The sequence below is a fragment of the Lethenteron reissneri genome, chromosome 32 (assembly GCF_015708825.2).
Source record: "Lethenteron reissneri isolate LAM-NWPU_2019-01 chromosome 32, ASM1570882v1, whole genome shotgun sequence".
NCBI classification, from domain to species: Eukaryota; Metazoa; Chordata; class Hyperoartia; order Petromyzontiformes; family Petromyzontidae; genus Lethenteron; species Lethenteron reissneri.
The window spans coordinates 8,897,860-8,916,937 of NC_083810.1; the positions used below are offsets into that span (position 1 = coordinate 8,897,860).

Consider the following 19,078-nt stretch of genomic DNA (forward strand, 5'->3'; position numbering starts at 1 on the left):
GCACGAAGACGCGTTTAATTATCGCACGGCGCAAATGGCTTCTGAAATCCGATTGTTGAAATTTGAAACGCACTGCTACCTCTTCCCTCCCCGTTGCCTCTCTGCCCGTCGCCGCCTTCTCCTGCCGCTCCCGTGTGCGAAGGCCCCCCCCCCCCCCCCGCGTCTTTACAAGAGCTCCTCCATGTGTCTGTCTCTCTCTCTCTCCATATCCATATCTCCATGTTTCTCTGTCTTTCTCTGTCTTTCTCTCCATGCCTCTCTCAAAGTCTCTCTCCCCGATGCTCTCCACGTCTCCGTATCTGTCCATGTGTCGATGTCTCTCCGTGGTTCTCTTCCCCCATGTCCTCTTGTCCTCATATTGCGTTGAGACAAATCAGCTTCTCAACTCCCCCTATCCCTCCCCCTCCTACCTCATATCCCTTCTACTCCTCCCATTCTTCCCATTCCTCCCATTCCCAGTCCTCCCATTCCTCCCCCTCCTTTTCCTCCCCCTCCGATTCCCCCTCTCCTATTCCTCCCCCTCCAAATCATCCCCCCTTCCTCCTCCTCCTATTCAACCTCCTCTTCCTCCTCTTGCCACCACGAGGATCACCACAACCGCCAAACCGCAACCCATCTGCCTGTGCCTGCCGTTAATTCTCCCCGCGGAGCGATGCCGATTGTTTTAAGTGCCGCTGCTTGCGAGTGCGGGGGGGTTTAAACGATCAAATTAACTCCGAGTCGCGGTCTGTGGGCTCCGCGAAGGAGGAGGCTGGCGTCCCACCGGCGACATGAGAAAGCTGTTCGGCTCTCCGCTCCTCTCGCTCCCCGCCTCGCTCGCTCTTCTCTGCCTGCACGCTGCCTTCGCGCTCTCCCCTGCCTGCATCTCTCCCGCTCATCCTCTCTCCCCTCCTCGCCACACCTGGCTCTCTCTAATCGCTGCCTACTCGGCGACTCTCTCGCTCCCCCGTCTCTCTCCCGCACCGCGCCACTCTCTAATCTCTCTCGGCAGAAGTCCTCAGGGGAGTGGCGACGAACTGCTCCGTGAAATTTCCGAATGGATTCATCACCTCGAGGCGAGTCGACAGCGATCGTACCGTCGGAATAAAGTGGCCTAATAAAAATGACCAAAAGAAGGAGCGAGAACGCGCGGTTTAAAAACCTGAGTTCTTTTTTTTACGGAGGATTTGAAAAAGTGTTTTTTTTTTTAAGTGTTGAGTGCGGTCCATGCCTGGCTTCATCTGGTGTGGGTTTGGGCAACTCTACTCCCAACCATCGAGGATTATGCCCTTTTAACCCAGGAAAGCCTCACCCGAGTCTCACGACTCGTTTTTCTATCTGGCGCATCCTGCCACGTTTCCGCAGAAGGGGACGCTACTTGCTCTGTATAATCCAGGCAGAGTCACTTGGCGGTGTCATTTTCCAAATCTGGCGAATTTTGGACCTTATCCGCCGGCACACCATGGCAGACTCCTCCTGCGGAACGACGCCATGTGAACTTTGACATCTGCTGTGAAAACAGACGGCTCCTAGTATTCCTAGCGGTCAATACACCACCCCCCCCCCCCCCGCCACAGTAAATAACCAGCGCGGCTGTTAGGTTTGAACCGGGAAGCTCTGGCAAAAAGCGGCGAACGCGCCAATGCCGAGGTCCGTGCCACGCCGGCCCAGTGGACCCCGTCACGCATCCTTACCCTTTCTTGAGCTGCTCCACCACCGTGTTCACGTAGCTCAGGTCTGTCTGCAGGCACGGAGCGGGGAGGGGGGGGAGCGGTAGGGGGGGGGCGGTAGGGGGGGGGAGTGGTGGGGGGGGGGAGTGGTGGGGGGGGGGCGGTAGGGGGGGGGAGCGGTAGGGGGGGGGGAGTGTGGGATGCGACAGAAACCAAAGGGGGGGTAAAGCGACACGGGAGAGAGGGAAATGAGAGAGGCAGGGACAAGATATGGATGGGTAGTGGGAAAGATGACGAGAGGGGAGTGACAGATGGAGATCGGAGAGGGAGACAGAGAGAGAGAGAGAAAGGGGTAGATATAAATGAGGTAGAGAGATGAGAAGGAGACGGGGGGAATATAAAGTGGGGAACGGTTGAAAGCAGAGGGAGAGGATGCAGGGTCGTGGAGAGGTGGGAAGCGAGATGAAACACACAGGTGGGAGAGAGGCGAGAGAGATGATAAAAATAAGTAGGGAGAGATGTGGGGTCATAGAGACGTGCAGAGAGATAAAGAGGGGAGGAGTGCACAGAGCAGGGGAGAGACAACACACAGATAGAATGGGTGACGGTGAGAGTTTGTCTGTTTATGTGTGCGTGTGTGTGTGTGCGTCTGCCTGTGAGATAACTGGGAGGGGCGGTAGCGTCGTGGCTACCGCACCGCGCTACGAACCCGGCGACTCGAATTCGATTCCCGCTCACGACCAACAAACAGTGACGAGCAAATAGCTGAACCGATGCTAGGCCTACCCTCGGTCAACTCGGCTTCGAATGAGTGGCTGGTGCGATGTGTAAACAACATCGCCACTGGGGAGACAAAGGCGGCCGGGTACGGTGTTGACGACCCCACGCCCTCGTGTGCCGTGCCAGCCTTCGTAGGCGCTCGCTAACGGCACTTGCTCCAGCAGCCTATGTGGGCTACACGGGGGATCTTTGGATTGTGTGTACGTGTTTGCACGATGCCTTAACACACACACACACTCATCCCTGCACACTCTCCGGGACCTTGACAGCCGGGACATTAATGGCACCAATTATTTCCAAGCGACTCACACTCACACACAGCATCCCAAGATTATTCGTCGTACAAATAATAAATAAACACTCGGATGTCATTTATTTACCAGGGAAAGCCTCGCCGAGTCTCAGGCAGGAGGGTCCTGCCCTGCGGCATTGGAATGTTTGGCAAAATTCATCGTCAGTGGGAATTTGGCTCCATATCCGAGGAAGCTTAGCAAACGTACCGATACGAGGTTATAGAATTCAAAAGGTCCGCACGGATGGTTTCAACGAAATGAGTTTTTGTTTTCTCCTTTGTACACAAAACTGACCGGGAATACGCGTCGTGTTGACAACCACTCACGGTCGTCGTCGTCGTCTCGACTTGGCGTGAGCTCGCCAACCACCGCACCGACCCCAATGGCCCGTACCCCGCACCCCCCCACCACCCATCCAGGCAGCGCTCCCGCGAGACATCGATCGAGATCGGTCCCCAACGCTCACGCATCGCACGTCATCCACGCAGGGGATGGAGACCATTCACCTCTTTCACAAACTGCATGCAATCGACGAGCTCGCTCGCGTTGCGCCGAATGTTGTAACCTAACGGAGCGAACGAAGACGGATCCCGACGGGGGACGGAGCACGCGGGAGCCGGCGTGATGCGAAACGTTCGCGAGTTAACTCGTGACGACACCCCCCGCATCGTAACACCTCGCAGAGGGTGCAGGAGGAAGTACATCTCTACTTGCCTGCCACTAATCGTGCACTCTTCTCTCTCCCGCTGGCCCGCAAGTGGGTTCTTAAAGCCATCTGTGGAGGGCCTTTGAGAGTAAATGCCCCCCCCCCCCTTAAGCTGTCATGGTTATGGGAAGGACGAGGCAATAGCTCGGTCCTAGGGTTGGTTCAGTTTACGGCTGAACTCGAGCCTAGTTGAACGATTCATGGGCTGGGTTAGGGTCAAGGCAGGTCAGGACCAGTGTACTAGTTTCAAGGTCAAGTTTCAAGTTCATTTATTAGATATAGCCCTGTGAGCCATTCGGCTCTTGAATCGGGTGCAACCGCAACAAACAAAAAACAAAAACACGAACAAGAAAACATCTTAAAGTGAATATGTGACTGAGTGCAAAAAGAGAATCCAAGAAAAGACAGCAAAATATTGCAGAAAAAGCACCATGTGAAGGGTTAGGGGCAGGGTTTGTGTGCGAGTAGAGCGGCCAGCGTACTGGCCAGGTCATCGGCTGGCTGAGGAGGTAAGAGGCACGAGGTCAGCGCCGTGGTCGTGACAGCGGTGGACGACTCCGTGTGGCCATCGTCTCAGGGCCATCACTTCTCCCCCCCCCCCCCGATATTCTCACTACGGAGTGCGGAGCCGCGGGGTCACGACCCCCCCCCCCCCTGCTCCACACCACTCCCTGGTGGCCCCGGCTGTCGTGCAAGAGGCAGCGACACGTGAGACCCCCCCCCCACCCCCCCACTCCCCCACTCACCCCACCTTGACAGATAATGCGCCGCTCGGAACGCCGCCGAGACGCGGAGAGGCCTCGGGGTCGCTTTGATCGACGGTGCCGTGCGGCGGGAGGGGTGGGGGGGGGGTAGGGGGGCTTTGTAGGGATCAGCTCCCGGGTGAACGGAGCGAGCAGCCCGACGCCCGCGTGGAAGCGTTTGAATTAAATGCGCCGAGTTGGGACGGACGTCGTTGTGCGGTGCGAAGCCGGCTCAGCGGGAAGAGGAACCGGCTCGCAAACGGAAGGTTGGGGGGGCGGGGAGAGGGTTTTACTCAGCCCATTATCCGCCGCCTTCAGGGTTGATGCATACGAGTGCCACTTTGCGGCGAAGTCGGCAGCAGTTGTCCTATGGGTAGACCTCTCCCCCCGTCATAGTAATGTCGAATTTCCACCACCGGCTCAGGGATGTAAACGGGAAGGTGAGCAGCAATTCCTCGCCCAAATGCTCATTCGAGCCGGAAATCACTTTGACCTTGGGATCATCATGTGTCAAAAGTATATTACACCACAGTGTCCTGGATCGTTTGAGGCCCATAAATGAGATTTGAAGTTTATTTATTATTATTCTTTTTAAAAGTCTTTCTAAAAAGCCACGTAGATAGAAAAATAATAAATAAAAATATATCACGACGTTTCGATCGCACTAAATTTAAAATGTTTTTAATGACATAGCAGCTCTCCTGCTATATTTGTTCACCTGATGACGATTGCTTATGTTGCGATCGAAACGTCGTGATGTTTTTATTTTTTATTATTCTTCTATCTACGTGGCTTTACCGAATTACCCAAAGAATATGAATTCCTGCAGTCACGAAAGCTTTAAGTCAAGAAATATATATATACACTGTTGGTCTATTCATTGTGATTCTTAAACATGTTATTGTTAGTTTTAATGTTAGGCCTTTGCCCAATCCTGTCCAACTGGCTCAACAAAGCTCAAAACGAAACGGTTCATCGGTATAAATATCTTGTGGTGCGAAGCGTCGGATCGCGTGCGTGCAGGAGCAAAAGCTTGCGATCATTCGAAAACAATCATACGCTCGTGGAACGTTGACGGTGACGCGGTGGGACGTGGCAGTAGAAAACGAGGCGGGAAATGATGCGGACGAAAAACAAACAGGGCCGCAAAATAAATAACTAAATGGTTGAATTGTACGTCCGCCAGAAATCCTGATAATCCATTGTAACAGGAGGAAGACGACTCGGATTGCCAACTGCGTGTCGAGTTGCATGTACCATGCGTAAAGCGCAGGCCACCCAATCAGGGCTTTCTCTTCAATCTCAGTCAACCTTCACCCAATGCTTATTCTCCTCCGCTGTCCACGCAGCCTAGAGGAACTCCCTTCTCCCCCAGCTGCCCGTGCTGTCGCAACTCCGCGTGACCGCTCAACAAGCCCGGGATCAATTATGTTTCCTTAAATTCCCTCCCGTCTATGGCCGACTGCCTCCCGTCTCTCCGTAAAAGTTCACGTGCCCTCCGTTTCTGTGCATCGTCGTGTTGAGATGGAGTCACACTTAAGACACGAACAACGATGCCGATGATTGCAGCTGCTGCTACTACTGCTGCTACTGCTGTTGCTATTGCTGCTGCTACTGCTGCTACTGCTGTTGCTACTGCTGCTACTGCTGTTGCTACTGCTGCTGCTGCTACTGCTGCTGCTGCTACTGCTGTTGCTACTGCTGCTGCTGCTGTTGCTACTGCTGCTGCTGCTACTGCTGCTACTGCTGTTGGTACTGCTGCTACTGCTGCTGCTAATGCTGTTGCTACTGCTGCTGCGTAATCCCAGTTGAGTAATTTGGTTGCGTCGTTTTCGACTTTGGAAAATTTGGGCCGCGATGCGGGCACGAAGCGAGGGCCTCCACGCTTGCGAATACCATCGCAGGATCTGTCACGTGCGCTGTGAGTGAAGCAGACGGCGCGATTTTGGACGATTTTTGCCCCCCCCCCCCTTCATCACACGGCGTCACAAAAAGTCAGACCCCCCTCAAATATGACATCACAAAGCTCTGCCCCCCAGCCCCCTCAAAATTAAAACATGTTTCAAATCGCTTTTTAAACTATTGTCATTGTAGTGCGCATTTAATGTGGCGCTGCACTCTGATGTTGTCGGAGAAAACATGTATTAAACAGTCTATTCAATTAAGTAGAACGTGTTGTCTATATTTATTTATTTATTTGAAGTTGCGCATTTTGACGTGACGTCACATTTCTCAAATCCCCACCCCTCGTCACACATGTCTGACCCCCCCCCCCCAGGTGCGTGACGTCATTTATGGACTGCCCCGATGTTGTGTAGTATTATGACTACGCTCACCACACCCGCTGTACTAATGAGTGTGGCCACTGGATTCGAACCGTGAAGCTCTGCAAAAAGCCCAGGACGCACTACCGTTGAGCCACATAACATGCAAAATGCCCCCCCCCCCTCCCCCACCCCACATAAACCTTTTCAGGCTGCTGGGGCAAGTGCTGCTCGCGTGTGGCCCAACACCACAAAAAATTAACCCGTAAAAACAAAGTTTTTCACTATAAATCCTTTATATGCGTGGCATCCGTTTTATTTTATTATTCATTTCTGTTTTTCTTGAGTAAGAGTTTCATTTTTATCACATTGGTATTTTAAATTAAATATAAGGAAAGTCGTATATAAGGATTATAAGGTTTTCCGTTTTTCTATGATTGTTTATATTGTACATTTTTGTTGTTTTCTTGAATAATTTTCTGTGTTTAGGAAAAATATATGATTGTGTTAGTGAAATTTTTTTTTCCTAAAAAGTGGAAAATTTTGGAAAAAAATTTTCACGAAAATAAATTGTCACGCACAACGAGTATGTGTGCAAAATGTCAGCTCGATTGGATCACGGGAAGTGGGTTAAAAAACGACCGAAAGATTTGCACGGTCGTAAGCGCGCAAGCAAGTGAACTTAATGTAATGCGGGCGTAAATGGGCGGGGCGGATATGACGATCCGAGAGGGAGGAGTCAGGGTCACGTGGGGGAGAAGTTATAGCGGGGAGACAGGAAGCCATCTGGGTCAGTCGGGGGAGTGAAGGGTGGTGAACACGTTGGGTGGTCGCCGTGCCTCAGCCTGGTGGCTGAGGGGCTCATGACGGCGCCAGCCAGCGGGGTGGAAGAGAGAGTTGGGGATAGAGACAGAGAGTGGCGAGATCGCCACAGAGGCCACGCAGGGCTGAGGTTGGAGATGGCGAGATCGCCATAGAGGCCACGCAGGGCTGAGGTTGGGGAGTGGCGAGATCGCCACACACGGTAAGACTCGGCACCGCCAGCCAGCGGTGACCGAGCACGGAGGAACGGGGAGCAGCGGTGGAGCTGCTGTGAGAGCAGCCGGAGGGCTGCACCAAGAGCCTGCAGCGGAACTGCAGGAGCGCGGAAGGCTACGGGAGCGAAGGCAGCTGTGGAGCTGCCAATCAGAGAGTCTCAGGAGGAGAGCCGTGTGGGAAAGAGAACGCGAACCCAAATAAAGGACACGGAGACAGAACCAGGGTCGAGTCCTTTATTACATTAATATAAAGGATTTAAAAAAACTGTCTACTTCCGTCTCCCCGGTAGCGACGTAGTCGCGTCACGGCAGCCGCCGCCGCTCGCCTGAAGGCGATTTGACAAAGACAAAGCCCAGAACCCGGTTGGCGATAACCGTAATAATAGCTCAATAAAAACACGCACACATTGCGTCGGATTGTAACAACGGCTATCATGGGGGCCTACCATCCCCGACGCCCCTAACAACTCCTAACCCACCCACCCCGCATCTCGAACACGCAGTTTTTTGCCTTCAAGAGCGTGGTCACAGCTCAGCAAAGATTTTGCAGCAAGCAGCTCGGTAACACTGAGATGCGCGTAGCCGATGCTACCCAACCCCCGTCACCCTTTCAGTAACCACCCGCCCGCCCACGCTGAGAGTGCGTGTGCTGTCCGTGGTGCTGTCCGTGGTGCTGTCCGTGGTGCTGTCTGTGGTGCTGTCCGTGGTGCTGTCCGTGGTGCTGTCTGTGGTGCTGTCCGTGGTGCTGTCCGTGGTGCTGTCCGTGGTGCTGTCCGTGGTGCTGTCCGTGGTGCTGTCTGTGGTGCTGTCCGTGGTGCTGAACCGCCCCCTCTCCCAAGGACTGGGCTGGGTCTGTGCGTTGCCAAGCAGGCGACGGGTGAAAGTTTCCACTTGAATTTTGTTTAATCAGGGTGAGGGGGGGGGACCAATCTCATTCGCAACAGTGACCCGGGTCACCAAAATGGTAAGAGCGATCTGAAGGAAAGTGGAAATAAAACTGTTTCAAATGCTGAGGATTCGATGGGAGCAGGCGATTGTGTGTGCGCCGATTCGATTTTGAAGCATTTTATGTTTTCTGCATTAAACGCCTCTCTCTCTCCTCCTGTTTCTCATCTGCAGAGCTCCAACTCTTTTTTATTGTATAGACGTGGGTTTATTGGTGATCGTTGTTTGTCGTCGTTTTACCGGCAGCGGCGGAGGGAGCGGCAGCGCAGCGTTGCGCGACCCCTGCACTGCGAAACCCGTTCAGCAATCACCGTGACCAATACGATGCGGGGAATGCCTTCATCCAGCAGTGGATTGGCAAAGCGCTTTGTGGTATCTTCGTGCTGCTTTAATGCACAACGGCGCGCAACGCGATGACGAAGAATGCAACAGAAATGTCGGTTTACACGAGTACCAAACACGGCTTACGAGTTGAGCCACAGACTAACTCTGTCCCCAATTCCAACCCTAAGCCGAGCAATTGTAACCTTAACCCCATCACTGGCTGGAACTAGGGGGCTTAGGTTCAGCCAGGTAGGCGACCAGGAGAATATTTCAACGCACATCCTTCGGCACACCACATCCAGTAAACCTCTATGGCTGTGAGGCACGTGCCTCTACTTACGTTCTATCAGCAAGCCGGAAAATATTTAGTGAGAAATTAAGAACTTGGATCATAACCTTAATCTGAAAGACTGATGAAATCCCAAGCTTGAACCATAATCGTAAATTTAACCTCAATGATTAGTTCATGTCTATAACCCTAACCCTAGCACCTAGCCATAACCCTAGTCCTATTCATAACTCTGACAGTAAACATAGCATCTTTATATCCACAACCTTACCCCTAACTGTAACTCTAAATTGAACTGCTAGCCATAAAAATATCCCTTGCGCTAACCTGAGCACGTAGCGAAAACACCGGCTGTACCCTTAACTCTGACCCTAAATCTCACCACTAAATCCTACCCCAGTCATAGCCCCTAAATTGTCGGCGATAACTCATAGCCAAAACACAAGCCCTAAATTCTTACCCCTAATGCTGTCCCCTACCCCGAGCACTCACTGTCGAGACAATACCTGACCATGATTCTGCCCCTAACTCTAACTCGGCGCCTCACCCCTACAGCCAACAACCCTCTCTCCCCTAGTCCCAGCCTTAAATCCAACCCTTTAGATACTGCTCCTGCGGTGAATTTACCATTGACCCCTAACTCTTGCCCCAACCCCGCCAATAAATCTATCCCCTAGCCCGAAAATGCTGATCCCGTGTAAGTCACCCTTAGCTGCGGTGCTGAGTGGAGCCGAGTGGAGAGTGTCGAGCTCGAGTCAATTCAATCGCAACAAACACCATCCCCGCGCTCAACCCGAGCGGAATTTATATTCCATCTAGTGCGCGGGCGTGCGCGTGTATTTGTGTGCGTGCAGCTGTCTGTGTGCGTGTGTGTTGAGGAGCGGTCGTGCCGCGGTTAGCACACCGCGCTGCAAACCCGGTGGCCCGAGTTTGATTCCCGCTCACAGCTAACACCAGTGACTTATCTAAACCGGTCCTGGGCCACCCCTAGGTCAACTCAGCCTACAATTGGTACCTGGTGCGGTGCGTAAACATCACAGCAAGGGAGACAAAGGCGGTCGGGGGTGGTGTTGGCCACCCACCACTTCTTGCGCCATGCCAGCCTTCATAGGTGCTCACTTACACTTGACCCAACAGTCTGCTGAGGCTATACGGGGCATCTTTGTCTTTGCATCTGCGTGTGGGTGTCACTGGAACCATATTGACTGTTCCACGCGAGGTGTCACCGAGCATAGATTGACTGCACGGTGGCAGGCAGGGAAGCAGCTGGAGAGAGGGCGGCAGGGGAGACTGGGGAGTGCAGATTTCTTGGACCCACAGTTCCAGGACCATACTACCAAGTCGCGTAACATTGACGAGAGCCGGGACGATCGGTCGATTACGCGGAGACGAATCGACTAAAATTGTAACGGCTCCTTTTGTTTTGCAGTCGGTTACTCGGAGCTGGACAAGCCACGCTCGGCGTGCCGTGCCAGACGATGCCGATGAGGTCGCCCATCACCTCCCGTTCATCGGCACACGTGCGAACAGACGTGATACTTCTATTGCCAGCTTTGCCTCGCTTTATGCAGGTTTAGTTCGTGTGATTTTGCATGCATGCGGCTAAACCGTTTCTATCTGAGATTTGCTCCATGCGGTTTGAATTCACTCGACACGGGGTTATGCGGTCAGACGTGGAACAACATTGTGGTGTGTACTGTGTGTGTGTACCGAGTGTACTGTGTGTGTATTGGCAGGCAGCTGTCTCCTAGCGCGGTGCATTGTGGGTTGGGTGGCCTTGCGGTCCACGCGACGAGATTTCTCGTTGTGCGCCCCTCTCTTTAGAATGCATCTACTACTACTGCACGAAGCCACTCCTTCCGTGGGACACGTCCAGCAATCAGGCAGGTAATCGAACTGATAATCGCCGGAGTAAGAATCGAATTCCACCCCAGACCAAATCCATTCTCACGCTTGTGCTGAAGAAGGCAGTGGCGACTCGTGACACTTCCACGAGGTGGGGCTGTTGTGAGTGACCTCTGAAAAGACGGTGTTCTAGTGATGAAAAACCTCGTCGTGTTATCGGCCTTCCCGTGAAAGTGATACAACAACTGTCTCATCCACCAACGGTCGGCATTTTTAAACAATACGAAACCAAACAATAAAGCACTCAAATGCTGTCCCCATGACCCTCAAGTCCACACGACACAAGCCCTTTGACTCTGCCAAAAACCTCGAGCGTGTAAAGCGTGAGCTGCTGTATTTCCCCAGTGCAACCTCGCGCTGTGACATCGTCTCATTACAGCCACGGGCGCCTTTTTCACCATCACCCTGAATGGGTCTCAAACGGCGTGGCCAAAATACTAAAATCTGATCGCTGTGACTAAAGGGAAATCTCTCACTCGGACGCCTTCACAGCCGCCCCGAGACCTCCCCGAGGCACAAGTCAGACTCTGGTGTTGCAGCGGTTTCCAATACGAACTTAAAATATTATCTTCATTCTGCACTTCGCATCGAAAGAAGCATTACGTTTAAATTATTTTAAACACAACAAAGCAATTTATAGAAAAGTAATTTTCTTTTTATCAGAAAATACTTTTCTCATCACCAGCTGCTTGGTGGGGCGGTGCCCCAACGCCCCGAGTGGACGAACCGCACCGGGAAGGAGCTCATTTGCCGATTTGACGTGAACGTTCGTTTTCCCTTTAAGACGACAGCGCATTGACGAGTGCGTCGAGTCGTGCACCGCTGCCGACGCAGCAGCAGCAGCAGCAGCGTCATCACCAAACAATCTGTTCGAGTTCCACGCGCTCGCGAGTCACGCGCCCGTCCACGTTCGTAGTAAAGAAAGAAAGCGCCGTGCTAATTCGGATTAACGGTGTCCGGTGGCACGACCACCGCCGCGGAGACGGAGCGGTGGCAATCGGCTCGCAGGCGCCAAGTGGAGCGTCCGTGGCAGGGCCCTAATAAGGGAATGGACGACGGCTCAGTGTGGGCCCTCATCCAGCAGCGGATTTGATCACGGCCGATGATGACGGTGACGACCGTGAACACATCGTTCCATGCGATGTGTTCACGGGAATCCCGTAAGGCCTCGGTATATGCCACGCGTGCCACGGAGTCATCGATTCTTAAGCGGATCGTGACGCCCCGAATCGTGACAATTCATCAACTCATCGCGGTGGGGTGGGTGGGGTGTTACAGGGCCTCATCTGCATGCTCGGAGCATCCACTCTCTCCACCGCCCGTCTCCCCGCACCGTCGCTCTGCCTTGCCGCTGTCCACTCGCCGTCTTCAAAACCCTCCACGGACTCGCCCCAGCCTGCATCTCATCTCTCTCCCTCCCCCTCCCCCCCACACACACACACGCACTCTCCTGCCTCTCCCCTCTCATCTCACTCTACTCCCCTCCACGCACTCTCCTACCTCTCCCCTCTCATCTCACTCTACTCCCCTCCACGCACTCTCCAACCTCTCCCTTCCCATCTCACTCTACTCCCCTCCACGCACTCTCCTACCTCTCCCCTCCCATCTCACTCTACTCCCCTCCACGCACTCTCCTACCTCTCCCCTCCCATCTCACTCTACTCCCCTCCACGCACTCTTCTACCTCCCCCCTCTCATCTCACTCTACTCCACGCAATCTCCCCTAAGTCTCCCCTCCCATCTCACTCTACTCCCCTCCACGCACTCTCCTACCTCCCCCCTCTCATCTCACTCTACTCCCCTCCACGCACTCTCCTGCCTCTCCCCTCTCATCTCACTCTACTCCCCTCCACGCACTCTCCTACCTCTCCCTTCCCATCTCACTCTACTCCCCTCCACGCACTCTCCTGCCTCTCCCCTCTCATCTCACTCTACTCCCCCCCACGCACTCTCCTACCTCCCCCCTCTCATCTCACTCTACTCCCCTCCACGCACTCTCCTGCCTCTCCCCTCTCATCTCACTCTACTCCCCCCCACGCACTCTCCTACCTCCCCCCTCTCATCTCACTCTACTCCCCTCCACGCACTCTCCTACCTCTCCCTTCCCATCTCACTCTACTCCCTCCACGCACTCTCCTACCTCCCCCCTCTCATCTCACTCTACTCCCCTCCACACACTCTCCTACCTCTCCCCTCCCATCTCACTCTACTCCCCTCCACGCACTCTCCTGCCTCTCCCCTCTCATCTCACTCTACTGCCCTCCACGCACTCTCCTACCTCTCCCCTCCCATCTCACTCTACTCCCCTCCACGCACTCTCCTGCCTCTCCCCTCTCATCTCACTCTACTGCCCTCCACGCACTCTCCTACCTCTCCCCTCCCATCTCACTCTACTCCCCTCCACGCACTCTCCTGCCTCTCCCCTCTCATCTCACTCTACTGCCCTCCACGCACTCTCCTACCTCTCCCATCGACTCCACTCTGCTCCGAAAGCAAAGGCTCTCTGGCGAAGGTCCCAATCAACCTACGCTGAGTGGCAAGGTCACTCTCTCTCCTGCGCTGCCCTCACTGTCTAGAACTCCCTTCTCTCCCCCTGCCATCTGTGCTCACGACTCCTGCTCCATCCACGCACAATGCGACGGGCTCTGCGACGCTTGCCAACGTCGGCTTCTTCTCAGCAGCATTGAATTCTGACCTTCACGTGTGAAGCCGCGTCGCGCGATGACGTTACACGCCGCATTGGCGTGCCGCTGTGCGAGATGGCGAATCCTTTTAGCACCGATTTGACTCCAGGTTTAGTGCAGCAACCCTTTGATCAATGCGGCCGGCTTTCTCCGCGGGGGGAGGGGGGGGGTGTTAGTCCCGACCAGCAACACAACTCTACACTCAAGCGTCGGTCTCATTCAATCATCCGCACAAGTGCGATCGTGACCCCCCTCGTTACACGCGGACAGACAGACACAGCTCAACGCATTAACGCAGCTTTACACCTTTGTTGGAAAGCGTGAAAAAAAACTCAACACGTTGAGGGTAAACGCCATTTAGATAACGGACGGCTGCTGCTGCTGCCACCGCTGTGGGTACCCGAGGAGGAGGCCCTTGCCCTTATCATCGTTGCTATTTGTTTTAATCGATTTGGATGAGGAAAGTGGGGGGGGGGTCCCTGGGCCGCCCCCCCCCCCCGGTTCTACAACTTGATCCGTCATCAAGGCCACGTTAGCGAGCACCTATTAGGGGTTGCGCGCCGCGTGTCCTGCACAGCATGTTGCTCTACCGGTGGTTAGTCGGTGAGTGTGTAGTGTGGTTAGTCGGTGAGTGTGTAGTGTGGTTGGTCGGTGTGAGTGTGTGGTGTGGTTAGTCGGTGTGTGTGTGGTGTGGTTGACCGGTGTGTGTGTGGTGACGGTTGCGGTGTGTCGCTTGGTGCGTTGGAGTGGATTGTGTGTTTGTGTGGTGTTGGGGTTCTTTTGCATGCTCGTGCCATTCGTCGTGTGTCGAGTGTTGACCGGTGCATAATAGAATGCTGCACTTACCGGTGTGTGTTGGTATTTTATGTAATAACTGGTGTGCTCCGTGTTGTGTTGTTGTCGCGGCGCGGGTCGTCGTGTTGTGTGCCGCGGAGGTGCTGGTGGGACCCCGAGGGACGCACCTCTGCGATGAAGACGATGATGAGGCAGTCCCTCTTTTCGTTGGGCGAGAGCTCCTGGGTGAGCGACGCGAGGGTGTCCATCAGGTAGGTCTGCACGGCGCGCCTCACCGTCGGCACACCCAGCACCACCGACACTGCACCACGCAGCACACCACCCCACACAATAATAGCACAACAACAACACAACAACAACAACCTGCAATCCCACACACCACTCCACAGTGCCACCCCCCCCCCGCCTCACAGCCAACACCATGGGACCAAACATTTCCAAAAAAAAAAATTTCTTCTTGCGATGAGCACAGATTTCACTGTATGGCAGCTCCCCACTCCCTCGAGAGCATCGCTGGACTCTGCGTCACCCACGCGTGGCCACGGCTACAAGGTCACGGCGTCAAGGTCACGGCGTCAAGGTCACGGCGTCAAGGTCACGGCGTCAAGGTCACGGCGTCAAGGTCACGGCGTCAAGGTCACCATGCGTCACGTGGAGGGCGTGGTGGGTGAACCCTTCATGTGTGGAGCTGACAAATGGAATGGGGGGCGGGGGGGGGCGGGGGGGGCGTGGGAGGGGGGAGATATGATCTACTGTGGGGGGGGGGCAGGGGGCATGATAAGATGGTGATGACGGTAATTATATTTTCTCTTAGGGGGCGATAATTAGTGAAAGCGTATCACTTTGTCCTTCCAGTGCATGTTGTGATACTTTCTCCGGGTCATCTCAGTCTAGCCGCTCCATTGTTGTAAATGTATTGATCGTGGCTGCTGCTGCTGCTGATGGTGGAAGGAATTTTATGGTGGCGAGGAGGTGAGGGGTGAGGTGAGAAGAGAGGAATGACTCGGGGATGAGCGGAAGGAGGAGCGGGGAGGAGGCAGGGGGAGTGCGTGCAGAGAGGGGGTGGGGGAGAGCAGGGAGATGGATGGATGGGAGGCGAGCGGAGGATGAAAGGAGCGGGTTTTAAATGCAGGCGAGGTGCGAGTGATAAATATGAGAGCAAAAACGAGGACTGGGCCAAGGCTGGCAGATCGGGAATGAAGAATGGAATTGTTGAATCGCATTTAAAATACGAGATACGCACGCATATGAACACATGCGTATGCACGCGTGTAGAATCACAGACGCATGCACGCACGCACGCCACGTACACACAAAAGACAAAGATCACCCGTATAGCCTTAACGGACTTTTGGGGCAAGTGCTGTTAGCGAGAACCGACGAAGACCGGCACGGCACACGAGGGGACGGGTGGCCAGCACCACGCCAGGCTGCCTTTGTCTCCCCAGTGGAGATGTTTACACACCGTCCCAGGTAACTCATTTCAGACTGAGCTGACCTCGGAAAACCCAAGGACCTGTTCAGATATTCACCACTCGGCTATCCCAAAAATCCAACGCGCGTCTTCCTGGTAGAACGAGCGGACTGCTCCAGACGGCAGCCACCCACCCCCGGATGCTGCCGGGAAATGTCTTAGAGCGTTAAACACGCACAATATCAGTCCCAGGTGCTTTTTGTTGTTGGTGTCGTTGTTGCCGTTACAAACGCCACGGAAAAGAAGATAAATATGACAAGCCTCAGTTATTATGCTCAACGATCCACGCACGATTCTGCATTGACAAGACCGAGTTGTTTTCTCGTGAGTTTTTTTTCTACGAATAAAAAAAAAATTCTCCCAACAGAAAGGCCAACGACAGGGTTAGCGCGGCGCGTCAGGGCTGGGAGGCGCGCTAATTGAGACACCGTTACAGACTCCAGGACGCCGTGACAACTCTCTCGCGCTCTCTCTCTCGCACACTCATCATCTCCTCTCCTCCACCAGCGAGTCGGCAAACTCTGCGTCCGCAGCACTCGGCTTTCATCATCATTACTATCACTACTACTACCAGGACTGCTAACTGCCCTCGTTTGCTCACTTTTTTTCAGGAGGCTCCCGCAAAATGTACACCGTCCAGGCGGGGAGGGAGGGCGATGATCGCTTTATGCAATTCCAATTGAGTCATTTTTCGGGTGGGTTTTTTTTCCATTATTCTATAAGTGTGGAGAACACGACGCCGGGCACACGGCGGCCTGCTCTTGCAAATGACGCCGCGGGCTCCTTAACGTCCGCTTGCGAGTGAAGCCGGACGGCACTGTATTTGCATCGTTGTGGTAACTCCACACCGCTGCATTCACCAGGGCCGCTGCTGGATTCGAACCGTGAGCCTCCTGCGACAACGAGCGGCGGAACCGCGTCGCCGCCCAGCTGCGAGTAAAAGATAAAGGCACAGCGCTGCAACGGTCTGCTCACGGCGCTGCTGGCAGAAGGGGCCTTTCGCACGCGAGGGAGCTCTAGAGGTTATGCTGGTCGACTGTTCCACACTGGCCACACGTCTTTGAAGAGGTGGGATTTACCCACATTTTACCCCACCATACACGACATATGCCGATGGACTAACGGTAGTGCATCCATTTGCGTGGACATAGGCTGCCCGAGGTCTGGGCACCCACCGGGGGCCTCTCGCAAGGGCGGTGCAGCCCTGCCGTGTTATAGAGGGGAACCCACAACGGCGGATACCAAAGAGCTACCTCCGAGAATCCCTTCAAGACGACATCTGGTTCACACGGTTAGGGGACAGCACTTTCGCACGCGCCCTTGAACTGAGAGTAATGTTCGTCGCGTGACGGCGTGATAGTCCAGGATTTACAAATGTATATTTATAGATTTTGTTTTTATTCTAGGCAACTGTGATTAGTCGCATTAAGTGGAGAGCAAATTAAATCGTTGCGATAATTTTTAGTTTTACATGGCCATCGTCGCTTAAGCAAATTGCATCGCACAATCACGGAGGCACCGCGGACAAGCTAGAAGGCACCCAGGCGGTGAGATGGTGCTAACAATTGCCCAGGCCCTGTTCTCCTATATATTTGTACATGCGACACCATAAATCATACTGTCATCATCACCCGAATCATCACCGTCATTCATGAAATAATATCATCAATCGTCATCATTCAATAATATCATCATCGTCGTCATCATCATCGTCGTCATCATCATCGTCGTCGTCGTCATCATCATCATCGTCATCGTCGTCGTCATCATCATCGTCATCGTCGTCATCATCATCATCGTCATCGTCGTCATCATCATCATCGTCATCGTCGTCATCATCATCATCGTCATCGTCGTCGTCATCATCATCGTCATCGTCAGGGTGAATGCAGGCATCCACAGTCGATGTGCCTCCCCGCACTGCATCGATCGGGACGGGTGGCGAGTGCCCGCTGATGAAGCGAGCAACTTAACAAAAACACTCCCTATCACTCACACGGATGCACATACGTGGATAAATCACACACAGACACATAGACCTAGTCAGACCATCCCCCCCACCCCCCATACAGCATTTCAGACTGTTGTTAGCAAGTGCTGTGTTGGCATGCGATGGCCAGCACAGCAGAAGTCGGGGTGGGTGGCCAACACCACGCCCGGCCGTCTTCATCATCTCACCACACACACCACGCCAAGAACACCTTAACATGCCCATCGGCATATTGTGGCGCTGCCGTGTTCGCTGCGCTTCGTGCGCCGCTGCCAACAAGATTCGTTTCAACGTGCACACAAACTCGCGTGACCTCCTCCTCCTCCGTGTCTCTCAACGTCCGCTCATCTCACTTTCTCCAAGAGCCGGAGCGAGATGAGGTCGCGTGCTCTCCGTCGAGATTATTTCACGTGGATTTTTTTTCCCCTTCCTTTCTCTTTCTGCTGTACACCCCTCGCAGATTTCACGACCGAAAAATAGAAAACCCGGCAAGAGAGTTGGGGACGCTCGTGGCGGGCGGGCGGGCGGGCGGGCGGCGAGATCCGATCTGCCGCCGGGCGCACACCGTCCGGCTTAAGCAGCGCGGTGTCCGTCGTGCAGGCGAGGGACACGCGCGCACAGCAGCACACACTCAACCTCGTGCCACGTCCAGCCGCGCAGACGCGTCGTGTAGCGCGATTTCTGGGGACAAACATACGCTTGGCCACGTACACAGCAGCGCGAAGAGCTCACAAACCCAAAGCCGCACGGGGCGAGGGGCAACCCGTACAAGAATGTCATGGGTCTTGCGAGAAAGGGGAGAGGGTGTGGGTAGAGTATGGGGACGAGTAAACACCCCCCCCTTCCCCCCGAGATCTCCCATCGGCCCCCGCGGTTCCTTACCACCCATGCGGCCCTGTGTGAGGTGCACGGCCGGCGCGAGGCCACGGCCCGGCGGCAGCAGCAGGTGAGGGAGGTAGTAGAAGATTCCGCCCATGGGCCCCTCCGCCTCGCGGGGGGCTGCGGTGCCGCGGCTGACGCCGACGACGACGCCGCCGCCGCTGACGCCGGGGACCGCGGCAACGCCGCCGCCGCCGCCACCGCCGACGACCAGCGGCACACGCTTCTCTCGCTTCGCGGCACCTGCACGGCGGAGCGGCAGGGGAGCGGGTGTCACTGAGCGGTGCGTGGCGAGGGTGGCGAGAAAGGCGACGGTGGCCG

The 19,078-nt window shown here is 54.6% G+C and overlaps 1 protein-coding gene across 1 annotated transcript in view; it reads right to left on the reverse strand.

Moving 5' to 3' along the window:
* The window catches only part of LOC133349987 (alpha-1,3-mannosyl-glycoprotein 4-beta-N-acetylglucosaminyltransferase B-like), a 124,832-nt gene that overhangs the window by 26,202 nt on the left and 79,552 nt on the right, over positions 1–19,078 (reverse strand). The window contains exons 3-5 of the mRNA XM_061563911.1: positions 18,761–19,000; positions 14,582–14,715; positions 1,674–1,720 (exon numbers count right to left, since the gene is read on the reverse strand). Coding sequence (XP_061419895.1) covers positions 1,674–1,720; positions 14,582–14,715; positions 18,761–19,000 — 421 coding nt within the window. The remainder of the gene's footprint in view (positions 1–1,673; positions 1,721–14,581; positions 14,716–18,760; positions 19,001–19,078) is intronic.